Below are 21,180 nucleotides of genomic sequence, written 5' to 3' on the forward strand. Positions count from 1 at the left end.
AAAAGACAATTGAGTTCTAAAAAAGTTTGAAAATAGATGCCCCCCTCCTCCTTCCCAGATACTGATCAGAGACTCATCTTGACCTTATTTTGGAAAAGCAATACTTTCTTTAAAAGGTATATGGAACACATAAATCCTTTGGTATCCTGGAAAGCTCTTTCATACAATGGAGGAGTAGTAGTTCATGCTCAGGATTTGTTTTGAGGCTTTTGGTTTCATTTGTATTTTCTATGCTATTTCAATTTAGGAAAAACAGCTACTGAAATGTTCACTAAAAAAATTCTCTTCATTACACCTTGCCATTTCATCTCATTAACAGTGATGAAGAAAGTCTATAAAAACATGTTTTTGGGTGACAGCCTGAATGTGAGCAAAAGAGGTATACTACTTGATAATTTATTGTGCTAAATGTATTGTTTCATGGTAGGTTTATGCAGAACACATTTTGCAGTTTTATAGTAGTATAGGACAATTTTCTTGTTTTTAGTTAAGGAATAAACTTTTAAAATATGGATAAAATGAAAGTATTTGATAACATATTGCAAGAGATAAGATACTGACATGCTACATGCCAAAATTAGATTAGAAAATACCTTGTTAGACATTTTCTAAGAATAAAACACAAGGTTGGAGTTTTTGGGGAGAGGGAGAGATAATTAGAGAAACTAGGAAAGTTTTTATTTTCCAAACTGTATTTTTTCCAAATACAGTAGAACCTCAGAATTACAAAACGCGCTGTGCGTTATTCTGAAATGTCCGTAACTCTGAACAAAATGTTATGGTTGTTCTTTCAAAAGTTTACAACTGAACATTTTCTTAATACAGCTTTAAAACTTTGCTATGCAGACGGATAATGTTGCTTTTAATCATCTTAATTTAAATGAAACAAGTACAGAAACAGATTCCTTTCCTTGTCAAAAAAATTAAATTTGCTCGTTTTTTTTTTTTGTTTTTTTTTAGTAATTTACGTTCAACACAGTACTGCAGTACCCCCGCTCCGTCTTTTGTCTCTGTACTTCTGATTTCAAATGAGGTTGTGGTTGACTAGTCAGTTCGTAACTCTGGTGTTCGTAACTCTGGGGTTCTACTGTACGGTAAATTATCAGAATACTAAAAAATACTATGAAGCATTCGTATATCTAAACAGTATTCAGGCTTTCAGAAGCTGTGTGCACAGGTGATGTGTCAGTCAGACACAGTATTTCGTACTATGTAACTATATTATTACTGACTTAAATCATCTTGCATATAGGTAAACTCTGAGAGCAATCATGCACCCAAATAAATCAAGAGGCACTTTGGCACTGACTTTCATAGGAACACAGACCTTTCATACAATAATGGGAATAGTAAGTGTAGTGGCCTTGCCAAGGGTAAGTTAAAAATAGAATTATCAGCCTTTAGAGTGATTTGGTAGCGTTTACCTCATTCTCTGCCCCTCCCCCCCACCCCCGCTTTAAAAATACCTCCAGAGGCGAAGAATACAAAGAACAGGGAAAACAGCCCCAGCATAGTTACAGCTATTTTAATTCCATATGACCCTAAAATGCAGAATAGGAAAGAAAGAATATTACATTTGCTGGGTATAACATCTACAAATCCCACTTGTCTGATGGATGACATGATTACTCTTGACAACATCCAGGCCTATCATTAAATTTTTACATATTTTACTGCTTTCCAGATAAGAATTTACATCCTTAATCTAAAAAAGCAGAGTGGAGTAGAGAAAAAATAGCATTCCCTTTGTCTGTTTGTAAGAAACCCTTTAAAGAACTTGGTCTCCATAATACCCCAGAAGAAGACTTGTCTTATCGGAGGTCACAAAATGAATGACCCATTGCTTAACATGTATGTTTATATTATTCCATCTCCAACAATACTAGACTATAAAATAAGACATCTTAATGTTACATCACAACTGGATAGAGTTTATATAGCAGAGTTTTAACTACATACACTACCTATTTTTAGGTGTCTGTAACTAGGCATACAAAGGAAAAGCATAGGGACTCAACCTGTGGGGAAGCAACATTTGTATCCATCCATTCACACTGAAAAGAGACAAGTGAGGGGCTGGGGGGGGGGGGCAGAAGACTCAGGAGAGAAGAACTAGTGGACTACGTAATTGCAGTCTGCTGGAAGTGGCACACTGCAGAAAGGAGAGTGAATACTGTATCACTGGCATGTAAAAGCAGCTGCTGCTTGGGAAAAGCCATTTGCAGGGTTGGAGGCAGTGTCTGTTCACCAGCACCTCCCTTTCTTTGGTGTTGGTGGCTGCCCTCAGATCAGACATTGCTTCTACCCCTTGCAGCTACAGCAACTGCTAGAGTAGCTAGGGAAATTGTATGGTGCTGTAGTTGCTGTGAGTGGAATGAACAAACCCAGTAGAGAGAAGGCACTAGTTTTACCATGAGGTAAACTAGATCAGGTCAACCATAAGCCGTGGGTATAGTGTTGACATCACCTAGATACCTTGCGGTAAAAGCTACTGGTGCTTTATCTTCATTTACAGTAAAAAACAAACAAAAACCATTACCTTTCTGTGCAGCGAAGACTTGGCCTGAGACACCCCACACCAGACCGGTACTTCCCCCAGGTCAGCTCTTTACCAGAAACTGTTTGTTAGCAGCCCAGGTACCCTCTTTCCATGATTCTGCCAAAAGCTACAGCTCCTTTCATTTCACACAGTGGGATTATGAACTCCAGAATTCCAGAGTCTCCTTTCACTACAGCTCTGTAGCTCTGTCCCACCTTCCCAAAATGACTTCTGAAGGTAAGAGTGGGGATTACTTATGCATAAACAGATGGAACTCTGCCTTGGCTGATTGGTACTTCTAAAGACTTCTGCATATGATGGCAAAGCAGCCCATTCAGTACCACAATCCAACCAGCAGTCTGAGGAGGAGGGGGGGATACAATCTTTACTTTAGCTGGCACTAAAGTGTGTGTGTATTTTTTAAAATTGGTGTTTACTATAGATACATTTAAAATGTGAAGTGTGTATCGAAAGCAAGAACCATACTTTAAAATAAGATTGATTAAGCTAACATGAGAGAGCTGAGAGGCAGCATGAAGTCAATGTATACTAGCATAAATATCATTCATACCTGTATACTACAGTGAATAAACTGTCAGACAACAACAGACATGCTGTGCAAAGAGACTCAGTGTATTACCCAGTCACTGAAAAACATACATTGAATGTTCCCCATCAGGCATCTCTAATTAACTGGGTAGGTATGTGATTGATCAGAGTGTGGATTAAAGAGAATGTTACTGTATGTTACTTCTGCATACCCAGTTAACAGAGACACTGTTGTATATTTAATGACATTAAAAGTAACTGAATTACACAGATTGAGTGGCCCTCTATTCTTCTTATGCTGCTTCTACACTCTATTAGGAAGATATCAGCTAAATTTAATCTAAAGCCATACACTGAAAGCAAAATGAGTATAGGACTTGTGTGGTCATATTGAAAATCATGGATTTATCAACTGCTCTTTGCAATTTGTACTAGCTGTAATTTACAGGTAGTAACAAATCCAAAAATTTTAGGTTAGGCAAAGTAGTAATAGTGTAGCAGCTCTGGTACAGTGTGAAATATAGAGGGCCTGATTCTTCACCGCTTGGCACTCCGAGTAGTTATTTACACCTGCACAAGGTGAATGTAAAATGCTACCCAATCAGAATTCTCCACTTACACACATCAGTGTTTTACACTTAGGGCTGGTCTATACTACAGACTTACATCAGTATAACTACATCACTCAGGGGTGTGAAAAATCCACACCCTGAGCAACCAACTTAACACCTGGTGGAGACAGTGCTATGTCAGCAAGAGAGCTTCTCCCATTGATATAGCTACCGCCTCTTCGGGGTGTGCATTAACTATGCTGACAGGAGAGCTCTCTCCTATCAGTGTAAGAGCATCTTCATTAAAGTGTTACAGTGGTGCCGCTGCACTGACACGTTTTAAGCGTAGACCTGGCCTTACTTTGCACCAGTACAAGATGCAAGGCAGTGGAACATTAGGCTCATGCACTATAAAAGTGGTCTATTTCTTTGTTTTAAAAGTGATGCATTGATCAAGACACACAATACTCTATAGTCTAATTAGAATTCTGTGCATTCTTTAATACAGGTAAAATGGCAAAAGCAAAGCTTGCCTTAGAGCTCATACGTAGCCTATTATTTTCACATCCCCAGCAATAGCTCTGTGTTCAAGTTCTTCAGATAGTTTGTGTCTGCTTTTTCAACTGCTGTGTGTCCGCATGTAATTTACCACACCTACAAAGCCATTTATTCTTTTGTGCTATCTCTGGGTTGAGGGCACATAAACCTGGTCATACTATAAATGTGTCAATCAAAATAAAAAACCTCAAAACCCACTGCCAATCCATCTGGTGTCTTACAGCTATCAGGACCTATTTCCAGTTCAAAATAAGAGGTCCCACTTTAATTCATAACATGTCAAAAGCCCCCCTTCCCTTTTGAGTAAATAGGGGCAGCTAACACCCTGTTAGGAAGTAATGATTGTCTAGATTCAGCATGTATATTAATTAATTTTGAATGCCCAAAAACATGCTAAATGTTTCACAAATAAGGAATACTTGTTCCCTGCCATGAAGAGTTTGCATTCCAGTCATAAAGTTTACAAAGACAAGATTAGACACTAAAAGTGAAAGAAATGTGAGGGGATGGAGGAATTAGAGAGGACAAAGTTATAACAAGGTCAGGTAGTTAATCAGTTTAGTACTATGCACCTCTTGGCAGAGTAACAGTATATGCATGTGGATTTTTTTCCCTCTTCCTTTAAAGATATTTTCCTTTCCTTTTTTAAAGGTGTATTTTACACCAGCTAGAGTTTTTGTCAAGGTGTGGCTTCAGGAATAATTAATTGCAATCATCAAGCCTAGATGTCACGGATGTGCAGATTACCATGGTCAGGTCTGAAATTTTTTCTATTATATCTATTTAGGCATTAATTATTTAGAAGCGACATTGTGAAAAATCATGGGTTTTTTAAAGTAGCCTTACAATTCATTTCCCTTCCAGAGGCCTGTTTTTCCCCTGCTCTCTCTCTCACACAAACTCCCTCCCAAAAAGTTTGATTTAAGAAAATGAAGATTTCTCAGGCAAATTAGTTCTTAGTATAGTCTGATACCTCTTGATATCTTTAGCAGTATTTTTATGACTGCATAATACATAAAAGTAGGTAATGTGTATTTCCTTGCTTAAGCCAAAGAAACTGAACAGATTTTTCTCGAGTTCCATAAGAAAATTTTCTGGCTTAAATCCTTTGTATCAAGTTTCAGCCACAAGGGGTTTTCAATTGGTTATGAAATATCTGAAAATAGGGGTTTTTGCAAAACCCTGACAACTTCAACACTAGCAATACGACGAGGATTCTATAACGAAATAGTAACACACCAGATGGAAAACTTTACAAACTCTGTAGTACATTCAGCTATTCATATGCTTGTCATATTATTGTTATTCTTGGTAATCTCAGCGACAATGTTTATACTATGAAAGGTAAATGTTATCATAAAATGATTTTCTAACAATTCCTCCCACTCCTGTTTTGTACAACATGTCCATTTTCTTTAGATCCATCAACTCTCAGTCTCTCTGCAGTGTTAATCTTAACCTTTCTACAGCAAGTGATACGCCTGTATGGATACCACTTAAGTCAAAGAACATTTTAGCAATTTTACAGCTTTAAAATGTTGAAAGAGAAAAACTAGATTAGAAAAACCTCAGATATAATCTATCATTTTTCTCAAGGACTAAATACATTTATAATATATATATATATATATATATATATATATATATATATATATATATATATATATATATATATATATATATATATATATATATATATATATATATATTTTAAAATTAAACACATTTATTATATATATATATATATATATATATATATATATATATAAAAATAAACAAATAACTGGCTATAAAATTAAGACAAACATATGCCAAAAATCCAAGTAAATCACAGAACATCGTTTTTTCTAAATGGTCATTCTAGAACATAAAGCAATGCAAAATGAAGTAAAAAAAATGTAAAGTATCTACCCACTCCTTCCTCCTCCTCTTCTGCTGCTTTTGACCTTATTCATCGCTTTCTCCTTGACATCTTATCCTCACTGGAGTTTTCAATAGTCCTTCCCTGGTTCTCTCTCCTGCATCTGACCGTTCTTTCAAGTCTGGTCTACACTTGAAACTCACAGCAGTATAGCTATCTCAGTTATGGGTGTGATTATTATTATTATTATTATTAATTATTATTACTGATACAGCTATACCAGTATAAACCCTAATATGGATGCAGTTATACTGGTGTAACATCCATATATCACTATAGCTTATGCCAGTTTCAGGTCTACATTGGAAACTTTTGCCAGAGTAATAATGCCAATTAGGGGTGTGATTATTTATTTATTTAACAGCAGCTTTATACTGGCAAAAAGCCCTAGTATAGATGCAGTTACACTAGCAAAAAAGTGCATTTGCCAGTACATTTTATTTCATTTAGAGAACCAGTATAGCTAGAGCAGCAAACCTTCTCTAGTTTACACAAGGATTCATTATCTCTTTTGGTGGGTATTCTTTTTCCACTCTCACATTCTTTGTGGTGGCCTCACACCTCTGTCAATGGTTCTTTGCTCCTCTCACTTCACACTTTGCATCTGGGGGATCTCACTTGCTCACACAGCTTTAGCTATTGTCTCTATGCTGACTGCTTTCCGATCTCTCCCCTCTTTCCACTTAATCCCACATCTCAGCCTCCCTCTCTCTCAGATAACTCTTGGACGTCTTGTTAAACTGAATATGGCCAAAACCAAAGTACATAATTTCTATTCCAAACACTAGGATTCAATTCCTATCACTGCCTATACCAGCATCCTTCCCATCACTCAGGGTTGCAACTTTGGGGTTAATTTTGATTTCCGTCACATACACCGTTCAGGCAGTATCTAAATCTGGCTCTCAATATCTCCAGGATCCATCCTCTTCCTTCCATTCCCACAGACACATTTTTCATTCAGGCCTTTGCTGTAACCTATCTTAGGGTATGTCTCCACTGCAATTAGATACCTTTGGCAGGCCTGTGCCAGCTGACTCTGGCTTGCAGGCTGGAATCTGGGCTCCAGGACCCTGCAAGGTGGGATGGTCCCAGAGCTTGGGCTGCAGCCTGAGCCTGAAGGTCTACATCACAGTTAAACAGCCCAATAGCCTGGCACAGGCCACCTAGGTTTTTAATCGCTCTGTAGACATACCCTGAATGGTCATAACAACCTACTCTCTGGCCTCTCAAAAAACACATTGATCCTCTTCAGTGGCTACATTTTGTTTAAACTGAAGTAATCTTTCTTCCCCTCACTTTTTGTTATTTAATCCATGTCACTCTCCTCTCCATCTGCTAACAAATAAACTTTACATTTCTTACCACCACCTTCAAAAAATCTATATTAACTCTGCTCCTCCTGATTTAGAATAACAGAATTACAGAAATGTAGGACCACAAGAGATGCCTAGAGATCATCTAATCCAACCCCCTACACTGTGGCAGGACCAAGTATACCTAGACCATCCACAGCAGGTGTTTGTGTAACCTGTTCTTAAAAACAACCAATGACAGGGATTCTACAACCTCCCTTGCAAGCCTATTCCAGTATTTAACTATCCTTATAGTTAGAAAGTTTTTCCTAATATCTAACTTAAATCTCCTTTGTGGAAGATTACTTCTTGTCCTACCTTAGGAGGACATGGTGAACAATTGCCATCTTCTTTAAAACAATCCTTACATATTTGAAAACAATTAGACTATACTGAAAGGAGGACAAGAAACATGTGATATGGGTTTAATCAGGCCGCACTTTATTATTAGATGTCTGGAACTACTCCGCAAATAAAAGTGTACAGTGCAGGTAACCTCATGTTTATTCTGTAATTACCCAGGGACTTTTACCAGCTCTCCCTCCTTTTCCATCCAGGTCCCTCCAGCAAATCTATCGCCAGGACCTCATCATCCACCCCACCTCATAGGAGGATTTAAGGTGGGCTACAAGAATACGGGGTTGGTTCCAGTGTTCCCTCTAATTTTTTACATCCATGTGTGGAATTAATTTTGTTATGTGCACCAATATGGAGGTGATGTGTGACACATCACCTTCATATTGGTGCACATAACAAAATTCATGTGGTGGGGGTGGGGCCAAAGGGTTCAGAATGTGGGAGGGGGCTCAGGGCTGGAGCAGGGGTTGGAGTGCAGGGGAATAAGGGCTCTGGCTTTGGGTGCAGGTTCTGGGGTGGGGCCGGGAATGAGGGATTTGGGTGCAGACTGCTCAGGGGCTGCGGTGGGGAGAGAGGACTCCCCCCAGCCCTCTCTCATCACAGCAGCTCGGGACTAGGGGAGAGGTGCTTCTCCTCAGTTGCGGCAGCTCCAGCAGGGCTGGGCTGGGCTTAGGGAAGGGCTCCTCTCCCTTGGCCGCAGCAAGTGCAGGGCGGATCTGCGCTGGGAGCGGCGGGGAGGGGCACCTCTCCCCCAGCCGCAGCAAGTGCAGGGCAGGTCTGCGCTGGGACCGGTGAGGAGGGGCGCCTCTCCCCCAGCCACGGCAAGTCTTCCCCCCATCCCCCTCCAGCCATAAAGCACCGTTTCCCTTCATTCCACCAGCCAGTCAAATACCCACTCACTTAAAGATGCAGGGCATTCATCATCAGGTTCCCTTTCAGTCATCTTTTCTCAATACTAAACATACACAGATCTTTTTAACTTTTCCTCATAGGTCCAGTTTTCTAAATCTTTTGTCATTTTTGTTGCTTTCCTCTGAACCCTTTCCAGTTTGTTCACATTTTTATTGAAGTGTGGCACCCAGAATTGGACAGAGTACTCCAGCTGAGGCCTCACCAGTGCTCAGTAGATAAGGACAATTAACTCCCATGGTCTTATATATACACAACATCCCTATTAATACACTCCAGAATGATATTAGCCTTTTACACAACTGCATCTCATTGTCGGTTCATATTCAATTTGTGATCCGCTATAACCCTGAGATCATTTTCTGCAGTATTACTGTCTAGCCAGTAATTCCCCATTTTGTAGGTGTTCATTTGATTTTTTTTTCTTCTTAAGTTTACTACTTTGCATTTGTCTTTACGTAATTCAGGGATGGGTAAACTTTTTGACCTGAGGGCCACATCTGGGTATGAAATTGTATGGCTGGCCATGAATGCTCACAAAATCGGGGGCTGGGGTGCGGGATGGGGTGAGGGTTCCTACTGGGGGTGGGCTGGGGATGTGGGGTTGGGGGTGCAGGGTGCTCCAAGCTGGGACCAAGAGGTTTGGAGGGCAGGAGGGGGATCAGGGCTGGGACAAGGGGTTGGGGCATGGGAGGGGGTCAGGGGTGCAAGCTCTGGGTGGCGCTTACCTCATGCAGCTCCCAGTAGCAGCGGCATGTCCCCTCTCCGGCTCCTACACAAAGACACAGACAGGCAGCTCTGTGAGCTGCCCCGTCCACAGGCACCACCCCTGCAGCTCCTATTGGCCGTGGTTCCCAACCAATGGGAGCTGCGGGGACAGTGCTTGGGGCAGAGGCAGCGTGCAGAGCCCCCTGACTGCACCTATGCGAAGGAGCTGGAGGGGCAATATGCCGCTGTTTCCAGGAGCCATGCAGAGCGAGGCAAGCTTCCAACCCCACTCCCGGCTGGAGCGGGGAAAGCCCCAGACCCCACTACCCAGTGGGAGTTCGAGGGCTGGATTAAAACGTCTGGAGGGCTGGATGCGGCCCCTGGGCCATAGTTTGCCCACCCTGATTTAATTCCATCTTGTTGATTTCAGACCAATTCTCCAGTTTGTCAAAGTTGTTTTGCATTTTAATCTTGCCCTCCAAACCGCTCCACTCCCCCCAACTTGGTATCACCCACAAATATTTAAAAGCATACTCTTCACTCTATTATCCAAGTCATTACATTATAAATAGTACCGGACACAGAACAGACCCTATTTACCCTCCCATGCCAAGTTTTGCATTCTCACATCCCCTCCCACTCTGCTCCCAGTGTTCCCAGTCTTATCCACCTGTTTGCCAGCTTCTCACTGCTTTCTTTCATGAAGGGGTCTATGCCTGGTACAGCCTGCATGAGTTAATTCATGTGAACACTATTTCACCAATACTTACGCTCCTTTCAAAAGGCCAATTTATGCCATGCTGCTTACAGTGAATCAAGCTGATGTACTTAAAATTGTTCTGTTTTCCCTAATCTCTGTTTACTTTGTAAACTTCTTGGAAAAGGCACCGTAATCCACTGGTATCTGGAAAGTACCTAGCATATAGTGAGGGCTACCATAAATAAAAATGCCTAGTAGCCAAAATTAAATATTAAATTTGCATTAAAAGAGACACACCATATGGAAAACCACTGATTAATGCACAAATCATTTAAAATATTGTGTACTGAATAACGTGCTCTCAGAGTTTTTCATCCCAGATCATTAAATCAGGCAGACAGAGACTTGAAGATCCTAGACCAGTGCCCCTGAGTCTCTTTCTCTCCTACTTCCCCGCTCCCCTAAACCTTTTAAACAAAGTCTTTGTCAAAATCAAATTGTCTCCACAAAATGTTTTTTTGGCTTTGATGCAACAGCATATTTCAATAACCTCTCTTTTACTCCAAAGTGTTCTAACCAGCTCCAGTTTAAATCCCAAATCTGCAACACAGACTTCTATCACTTGAGCTACAGAACTAATTACATTTGCTGGCAGCTGGAAACAGTTGTTATCCTATACAAATTGGCTCTCCAAGAAGGATACAATGAAACAGAGTGCATGTACCTCATGCATAGCTGGTAACTGAACAAGCTGGGGGCAGTTGGGGACTCCCCTGATGGGGGATTGGCTCCCTGCTCTACCAATCACTATAGTCCAGCTTAACCCCTCCTATGCCTGGAGGTGGTTGGTAAGGTCCTGGCAAGGGAATTGCTGGAGGGACCTGGATGAAAAAAAAAAGGGGGGGGGGGAGAGCTGGTGGAAGCCCTCCCTCCCCCCAGTGGATCCGCTGGAGGGACATAAATGAAGGGGGGGGGGACCTGAAAAAAAGCATTCCCCTCCTCCCCTCCCGGTTAAATGTGGGGGTTTTCACCTGCACTGCACATTTTATCCACCAGGTTAGTCCCAGACATCTAATAATAAAGTTGTGACCTGATTAAACCCATATCTAATGTCTACTGTCATTCTTTCAATGACAATTAGCCTGAGGTCAGACCTCAGCTTCTGTCAGCACTATGGGCCTGTTCAGATTGTCTGCACTCTTGGAAATCAGTGGACTCACAATGGGTCCTAAACGCGACTGAAAGATAACGCTGTTCACCATTAGGCCATTGAACTGATGGCCTAGTTAGATGTCTTGTGACCACACCCATCAATCCATCAGTCACAGAAACCTCTGCTTAACTGACTTTGCAAGCCACTACAGTGCACAGTGAATCTGCAACAGATGGAGTAACAGGGAATGACAAACAGTGACAAAAAAATAGTCTGAAACCAGAGATATATAGGGCAGGAAGAGACCTCAAAACGTCATCTCGTCAATCTCCTTCCATTGAGGCAGGATTACGTACACCTAGACCATTCCTGACAGGTGGTTGCCTAACCTGTTTTTAAAAGTTCCAGTGATGGGGATTCCACAACCTCTGTAGGTAACTTGTTCCAGTGCTTAACTATTCTTATAGTTAGAAAATTTTCCTAACGTATAACCTAAATCTCCCTTGCTGCAAACTAAGCTGATTACTTCAACTGATAACCGTCTTTGTTATATTAGCCTTTTATATGTTTTATGTCACCCCATCATCCTTCTCTTCTCTGCGCTAAACATGCCCAGTTGTTTCAAACTTGCCTGATAGGTCATGTTTTTTAAACCTCTATTTTTGTTACTTTCCTTTGGGCGGTCTCTGATTTGTCCACATCTTTCTTAAAGTGTGGTGCCCAAAACTGGACACAAGCACTCCAACTGAGAGCTCATGAATGCTGAGCAGAACGACTACCTCCCATCATGTCTTGTGTACGATACCCCTGGTAATACTTCATAGAAAAATATCTGCCTTTTTTGTAATAGCTTCACTCTATTACCTCATAGATCCTTTTCAGCAGTACCACTGCTTAGCCAGTTATTCTCCATTTTGTATTTGTGAATTGCAGCTGATTTGATTTTTTTTTAAACAATATTTTGTACTGAGGTGGAAACTTAGAAGCTAAAAAATTATTCCTTTTCCTCTACTACAAGATTTAGACAAGTAACACTGCTCTGAGTAATGGAATAAAGAATCTCTTATAGTGACCATTCTCTTCCCTGCCTCACCCACATCTACTTTTCAGATAAGATGAATTGTTTCACTGACAGTTTAACTCACTGTAGACAGTTTCAGAGCAGCAAGAGAAAAACTCCCTCTCTTCTCCAGTGGTATTTCATTCAGTTTCACATATGGTGGCTCTGGATCCACTAGGTAAGCTTTATTCAGCCTCTCAACCACCACTAAGATGACCACTTCTCAGATGACTAGTGAAAGCTAAGGCGGTGGGACTGGGTCTGTTTGTTATAGAAACAGTCAAAGTCTCCCTTTGTGAAAGCAAATTGCAAATAGCACTAAAGCAAGTTATAATTAGGTCCCTGTTCAAGAAAACTTTTCCTGGTACTGAAAAACTCTTGAGATGGGGTTGAAGTTGAATTGTTGCCTTTTTGAGAAAAGTTATTGAGAAGGAGATGGTGAAAACTCCAAACTTGAATCCCTTCACAGTCTCAGTAGATCTCAGCATGACATGGAGATTGTACTTACTGTTCATTAGCCTGTTCGTTTATAAGCCGACCCCCACCCCCCCAAGATGGATAAGTAAAATAGCAAAACCTGTATGACCTTTTCATAAGCCGACCCTATATTTCAGAGGTTGGAAAATTTTGGCTCCCAGCCCATCAGGGTAAGCCACTAGCAGGTCGGGACGTTTTGTTTACCTGGAGCATCTGCAGGCATGGAGCCCCTCAGCTCCCTGTGGCCGCAGTTCGCCATTCCCAGCCAATGAGAGCTGCGGGAACTGGTGCCACAAGTAAACAAAACGACGATGTATTAGATATTCAATTCAATGATTCCATAGAGTTTAAAATCATCAAAATTTGGTGTAGACCCATTTATATAAGCCAATCCCCACTCTTTGATGCATCACTTTTTTACCAAAAATATTCGGCTTATGAACGAGTATTTACAGTACTTCTACAGTGTACACTTTCCTTCTGGTGAGACACAGATCAGGTGTCCATTAGATCTTTCAGCAGCCTCTTACACATTTAGTTTATTTATCAAAAAGTTATTGTGTAAGGAGAAATCTGACTGGCTGTGTAAAAATCCCAGTCTCTTGGTATCCATTGTAACCCAAACATTGTTTGGAACTAATTATTATAAAATTATATAAAAATATTTTATAAAGGCATTTTAATATGATAGAATGTGATCATATAGGAACTTTCACTTATAATGGCTGAAGGTACTTGGCCTCAGGCCTCTATACAAATATAAAACATTGTACCCACAACTCACTCGGAGTTACTGCATATGTATTGATGTACACATACAAAAATACAACATTTAAACACTAACTTCTATACACCTACTTATTTCATAAAAGCACTTCAAAAAACCTTATTTCTTTAACTGACATTTACATTAGTCATCCCCCCACCCCACCTTCACTTAATTGGCTAATGATTTGCATTTTTTGGAGGGGGACAGAGGGCAGGAGACAAATAGGAAAAATGTTAGGTTTATTAAGCCATTTCACTATGTTATTGTCATTGTAGGCTATAACGAACTTCCTAGCATCATCAAAGCTCCAGAGAAAGCAATGAATGTTGCCTTACACTGATGTCAAGTGCAAGATCCTCAGGGTCAGGTAGGAGTCAAAATGAAAAGCATGTGAACCAGTAAGAAAGGGGGGAATTTATACATCTTCATCATGACGTGTTTTATGGGGACATTGTTAAAATTCTGTGCATTGATGCCTATTTAGGAAGAGTACACGGCATAAATCTATGATGAACATCTTGAAACTTTGTTATTTTTATTAATAAACTCAGTCATAAAATTTACTACAGATGGAGGAAAAGGTGCATCATATTCTCAATGTTTAGACTAATAAAACTACATTTGCCCTGATAAGCAAAGCTGTTGGTGCTATTTTGTTTGGAGTTTTTTTTTTTTTTAATTTAAAAAGCAAATATTTTGAAATGGATTTTATAGCAAATGCCAAAGGGAACAGGTTAAAAATAATCATTGCTCTTTAAAGTAAAGTACATATGCCACTTATCTACAAACAACTATACAGAGAAAGAATGTGGTTACTTCTTACAAGTAACATTAAAAATTCAGTTCAACCCTTCTCTTTCCTTGGACTCTAGATTCTAAAATGACATACTACAAGATAAAATAGTAATGCTAATATTGATAGTTTATCCATTACAGGTCAGCTAACTGTCCACTGGAACAGTTACAAAGCTGTTAGTTTCGATTTCACAAGGCCAATCAATACAGAGGCATACTGTTTCAATTTTGCCTGCATTGATTTTTTTTTATAACACCCCAACCTTACAGCATTCATCTTTTTGAAAGAAGGAAGATTTGATTTACTGAAGAAAAATTGGAGAGAGCATCACAAAGATTTTTACCAGCAAGCCTGTGACACAGAAAAAAAAGATGAATGTCTCTAAGGCAGAGACGCCTCTTGCTTGAGGGCATCCATTAGAACACATTCAACCAATCTGAAACAGAGTTTCTTAAGCAACCGAAACCTGAGCCTAAACTCAGTCTCCTAAACTAATCAAAAGCATTCAGAGATCTTGATATACAGAGGTTCTCTTAAAAATTCCTAAACCTTATTGCTTCTAAAATAATTTATGTCTGCAGTTCTACCTTTGCATTTTTCTGAGAAGAGTACCACCCTTTTCCCCTCTAATACCAAGAATGAATTTCCATGGTACATTAGTCAGCCTATTAGAATGCAATGAAGGACGATATGAGAAAAGGGTAGTATGTCCTCTGAGACTTTCATCCAGTGTTCTCCATCATCTCTCCTCATCCTTCTTATATTCAGCCACTTTACAAGGTGTCATCTACATGAAAGATGATTTGTCTCCTGACCCAAATAAACACAATGCCTGCTCTATGCACCAGAAAAAAATTACTTCTGCCAGTCTGTTCATTTGTGTCCTCTTTCTTGCTTATTCCACCATTCTTATCAGGCTCTCTCAATTTTCACCTGAGCCTCACTCCAGGTGACAGTAATGTATGGATGAACAGGTACTTGTCTGTCCCATTATTTCCTGAAATCTCTAAGCATTTGAAAAAAATGCAATGACAGTAAAGGGCACACAGATATCAGAGCTCTGTGAGAGGAATACTTTCTTTGCATGCCAAGGCAATAGCCAGAACTTCAAATCCAGTGGAGGAAAAAGGGCTTGCTTACTCTCTCTCATGTGGCAAAAGCTGGTACAATCTGGATATTAAGACACAAATTGCATTCAGGCAGGTCACTATGTGTCAAAAGATATTAGATGCCTGCTGTGAGGAAACAACAATTCACATCTGCTTCTGAGGAAATAATATTTTCATTTTCAGTTTTTATTGAATTGAAACTTTAGGGAATATGTCTGTATAAAGGGTATTAAGTCTAGCAAGTATAACATGTTCAAAATGGCTATAATCATCATTGTGTTATCCATAAAGCAGCAGATTTCATTTGGTCTCTTTAGATGGGATAAATTGGATTCTTTTTTCCCCGGCTTGCAGTTTTGTTGCAGTACCAGATGTTTCTCAAATGCCACATGCTGGGGCTCCTATACTGAATGTAGCACCTGACCTTCTCTATAATTGACTAAAAATATTGATGTAATGGCATGAGTCTGATTGTGATTTATTAAAACCACTGCCGATCCCAGGCCAGCTGCCAGCACTGCAGCCCACTGATCGTATGGCATTAGAAAAGCCATCAATATTGAAACAAAATAAATGACATTAATGGGAAAGTATTAGGCCTTCAGAGCCATGGCTACAAGCAATTATATGGATTCCAAAGGAGGATGAAAAACAAAATACCACAAACCAAATATTGAAAAGTACTACTAAGATTGATTTTATGTGACAAAAAACTAGTACAATTCTTTAAGGGAAAGTAAAATAATCCTGTAAAACATTAATTTAACCCCTTTAATATAGCTTTTGATTAGGATGACAATCATTGTGTGGGGGTTTTTTTGTTTTTTTTTTTAAACAGGTTTATGGTGGGTAAATGCATTCTGCCTTCCCGATAAAGATTTTTTTCCCCCTCTCTAATGCCATTTAAGTTTCTTAGAATTATGTTAAGTGTATTGCAAAGTGCATTATGTGATATTTCCATTTCACTGTAGATCATTATTTATTATGAAATAGAAATAATCATGTCCATATTTTCTACACTACATAATTTACAAGCTGATTATGCAAGCCTCATATGAAGAAAATCAGAGAATAGTTAACCCACTCTCTAAGCAGTACATTTTATCAATTACAGCTCCACCTATCTCACTATACCAGTATTATCATGATGAGCAAAACACATCTAAATGGCAAAGAGTTCTTCATATGCCTTATTTAAAAGCCATTGAGGACAGAAAGTGTTTTAAGCTAAGGAACACAAACAACTGAACGAAACACTAAGGGCATACTCTCTGAAAACTGAAGAGCCACTGATGTATGAAGTGCTTTACAAAGTTGTTTGAAGAGACTGTTACAGTCTTAAAATAATATGTTCATAGAAAGCGATTAACTAACCAACCTTTGCAGGAAATATTTAATTGTTTAATTATTTTTTATTTTCTTGCAGAGCATTTTCATAAAGGCTTTCCATATTTAACACAGTTTGAGCACCACATTTTGGGTTTGTGGCTAACCAGTAATTCTAACACGCTATAATAAAAACCTCAATATTAATAGTACTTAATATCTAATATCCTTCAAAACTTATTATGAAATGAGAAATTGTTGAACATGATAAAATTGTTTTTAATACAATAGAGCTAATTGAGATTATTGGCAAAAAATATATATTCAATTTTTCACTCTCATTTTCTACCTCCACCTTTCATTGCATTGCATACAAATGACAGCATTTCAAGAGGCAAATGGAGCCAGCGTGGTATTTTGTAGCCAAGACACATTAGTTTATTTTTAAATCCTAATCAGACATGCAGTTCTAGGATTTGAACTTTCATTTTAAATATTCAGCTTAAACTATCAGCTTGACTTGCGCAGAAACAATGAAACAGGTGTCAATGTAATGACTATTCCATCTGTGCAGAATTTCCCAAATGTAATTTTCATTTGGTTGTGTTTTGCTCTAATGTATGTGTAGACAACGCAACATAGTAAAAAACCATTTTCCTCTTTCCTGACGACAAGGGGTGCAACATTACTTCTCTTATAAATTTCCATTGGTCAGGTGTTAAATATTCCATTCCATGCTTCAATAACAGAACATATTTTAGGGTATATTTATTCATGTATTTTCTGTTTTTTAAAATAAATGATGCAGTTATACTGGAATTTGAAAAAAAATCTGGAGCTCTACATAGTGATAAACTTTAAATCCATCTGGGGAAGAATTTTTTTCTATTTTGTTGTTGCTTTCACATATATGTTGCACTGATTCTCTACATTCAGGAAAACAAAATGTATTTTTACCATTTCAGATATGATTCAGTATTGGTATTTAGAGAAGTCACTAAACTACAAATATTGCTTTGTGAGTAAACAAGACTGTTGAAAAAAGAAAAATGGATTAATCCCCAATTGTAGATAACACATTGCTGAAGTAAAATCCTCTGTATCTTCCAATTTTTTTCTTTAAATATATATATTGTTTTACAACAAACAAAATTGTAATATGCCAGTTTTCCATTAGGTTTGACCTCATCTGAAGACATAATCCAAATCATCCCATCATATCTGAACAAAAGCCAAATCTTAAAGATCTATCTTTACCTTGATGCAGAATTTCCCCAGGCTCCATGCTTGTCTGTCAGAATGTTGATAATTTTCTGTATTAGTTGGGATGCAGTCACATGATCTCGGAACTTGGCTGCTCTTATCAAATGATCACACATCTTTTCATCCTCTCGTTTATCTGCAGAATACTGGGCACACAGTGACTAAGAAAAAAATAAATACTTTAATATTTTGCACTTCAGCACCTTCCAACCAAGAATGTTGAAGAACTTTACAAACAAATAATTAGTTTTACTAAGCCTTCAGAAATAAGAATTATCCCTATTTTACAGATGTGCAAACTTGAGGGACAGAGTAGTTACTTATGGTTACAGTACATTTACAGCAGAGGTAAATACAGAACTCAAATTAGTTATGTATTTTAGCCACTACATCATATTCCCTCAAGATATTTTTAAAACATTACTAACCTGACAACACAGTAGAACATTTCAGAATAACCGATTCTATCACACTGCAAGAGTGTAGATTTTATAGTGCCAGTCTCAAAGGGGAGATCTTCAAAAGACACAGATAGCAGTTAGACATGCAACTTGCATTCATTGTGAATGGGGGTTTGGCACCTAACTGCTATGTGTACCTTTGAAGATCCTTCCCCTAAATAAAATCAAAACCTAATATATACTATTACATATAGTTTTCTTGCTGGAAGTTTCAAAGAGGAAAAACACTGACTGGATATGAAGACTGAACTAGCTTTTCACCAGTAGGGGTGATTCCTCTAGCCAGAAGGCTGTGATACATTAGCAGGCCAGTGTGGGAAAGCTAACACTTTAACTTTATGTACAATAACTGCTGGTAAAAATATTCCATTTTTCAAGGCTGTCAAAACCTAACACCATTAACAAAGACTAATTACATAAAAACTAAATGATGAAAAACTAAAAACATAAAAACTAAAACCTTTGCTTTCCTGGGTGGTTTTTTTCTTTTTACTTAATTTTCCTGTTAATGTGGTGTCATGAAAGTCCTGCACCCCCAACTTTAAGACTTCCTGTTCCTCAGATTTCAACCTGGCAGTTCTACAGATTGCATATGCTAGGTAGACAAAGCACTTCATAGAATAATCCAATCATTGACAAAGGCTGATCTAGTTAGTAGAAAGGACACAAATGCTTATCCAAACAAACAAGAAAAAATTCCTTTTTTGTGGGGGAAGGGGAAGGGAGAGCAACCAGAGCAGACTTTAGAACAATTCTTCCAAGTTTAGGTACCAAGATATTAAAAACAAACAAAACCTATACAGGTAAAACAATAAGTAGTTATGCCTTATGACACACATGAAGTAAAGTACTTTTTAATCAGTCACTCTCGTTAATTGCAACAATTATGCAGAAAATGACTAAAATACATCCTATATATATAATGTAAATGTCTATGAAAATCTAAACCAGTGGTTAACAAGCATTTAATTTTACAGACATCCTTAAATGGTAAAAACAGTAAGAATACGCTGATTACAAATTCACTTGTAAATTCTCCATCTAGATTTTGCCTTTCACCCGTTCCCTAACTCTCCTATCACTCTTACAATGCTCACCTGATGAACAGAAATCCAGAAAGTGTGAACCATAAGCAGTAGAATTTCCAGTTCAATTAAACATGGATCAGGAATCATCTTTTGTACGCCTAAACCCAGCATCCTGCCAACACCTCCCCGCCAAATAAATAAATAAATAAGTTGGCTAAGTTATGACCGCCTCTCAACAAGATTTTTATAGCTCCTTTTAAACACTGCTGTCTTTTCCAGTATATTAACCTATCCTGCACCCATGACAATTTTGAATTCTCTTCACCAGCACTTAGTAAATGTTTGATAAGCTGTTATATTTAAGTTGCTTGAAAGGGCAGAATTCTAAAAACAAGTGTCCAAGGTAAGCTAAGTAGTAAAGTGTTTTAAAGTGCTCTTTAATGGATCCTCCTTTACAATTTGAACAGCAACTTTTCATATCTGACATAAAATCCATATATATAAATCACATTAGAGGGTTACTCTTTCCAGATTATCAATCTCTGTCTCTTTATGGAACATTAAAGTCACATTTGACCTTAAAAACATGATAAAATGGAAATCAAATGAGAATGTTTTGTAAAAGATATAATGAACTTGTACCTCTAAAAAAATCTTTCTGATGCGATTTTGAACACATTCTTTATTAAATACCAATAATGAATTTAAGTGTGTAGACATGACATTCAAAAGAAAAGAAGTGGCATTTCCTCCTCCTACAACGTGCATGTAGATAGGACAAAATAGCCTTAGTATGTCACTAGCTTAAAAGTAGTAAGATCTCTCTTTCAGCAAACCACCATGATGAATCTTTTTAAATTAAAAGTTCACTATTTCCGCCATAACCTGTTTGAAAATTGACAGGCTTTAACATGCAGAAACATCACAATTACAACACCACACTACGCAGGAATATTAACTGCAACAAGCTCATTAACGTTTTACGTTATTACAATAAGACACAGAAGCTGCTGCAGGTCTCTCAGATGTTTGGCACCTGCTCATGCATAGTTGTTAACATCTGAAAAGTTTTGTCAGGGAAAATTCTTCAAATAAACCAATAATTAGTGGTCTGTCAGGTCCTTAGCTGCCAGATGTGTGTGCACATTCTACTGTTTGTTCGATAATTTTAGTTTTAGAAATGTTGTGGAGAGGAGGGGGAGGAGAGGGAGAACAAAGAAAAACAAAATGTCTTCAGAATATACATTAATTCTCCATTGGCCTCTGAAATCTTACATGAAAAATTATCATTGGGAAAAGAATTGATCCTTCCTACCATGGTTTCGCCTTCTCCTCATGGCTTTCCACACCTCTATTTCCCCAAAATTTCATGGCTACCTTCATCTCCCACAATGGCTTCTCCCTCATTACCTACCACCCTGTAACTGATTTCTCTCTTTGCTCATGTGCAGGTTTACTCTCTCAGCTGTTTAGTGTCCACAGTCCCTCAGTGCCTGCCAAATGCCTCTATCCCTTATTAATCTAAGCAAAGCTCTACAGAAGCAGCTTTAAGACAGTATAGCAGAGAGCTGACTCCATGCATGAGACACAG

At 38.6% G+C, this 21,180-nt stretch overlaps 1 protein-coding gene across 5 annotated transcripts in view; it reads right to left on the reverse strand.

The window, feature by feature from the left end:
* The window catches only part of LRBA (LPS responsive beige-like anchor protein), a 565,586-nt gene that overhangs the window by 308,571 nt on the left and 235,835 nt on the right, over window positions 1–21,180 (reverse strand). For all 5 annotated transcript variants that reach the window (XM_039542019.1, XM_039542017.1, XM_039542018.1 and 2 more), the window contains one exon: window positions 18,095–18,261. In XM_039542019.1, the coding sequence (XP_039397953.1) occupies window positions 18,095–18,261 (167 nt within the window). The remainder of the gene's footprint in view (window positions 1–18,094; window positions 18,262–21,180) is intronic.

The sequence above is a fragment of the Mauremys reevesii genome, linkage group 5, assembly GCF_016161935.1.
Source record: "Mauremys reevesii isolate NIE-2019 linkage group 5, ASM1616193v1, whole genome shotgun sequence".
Lineage (NCBI taxonomy): Eukaryota > Metazoa > Chordata > Testudines > Geoemydidae > Mauremys > Mauremys reevesii.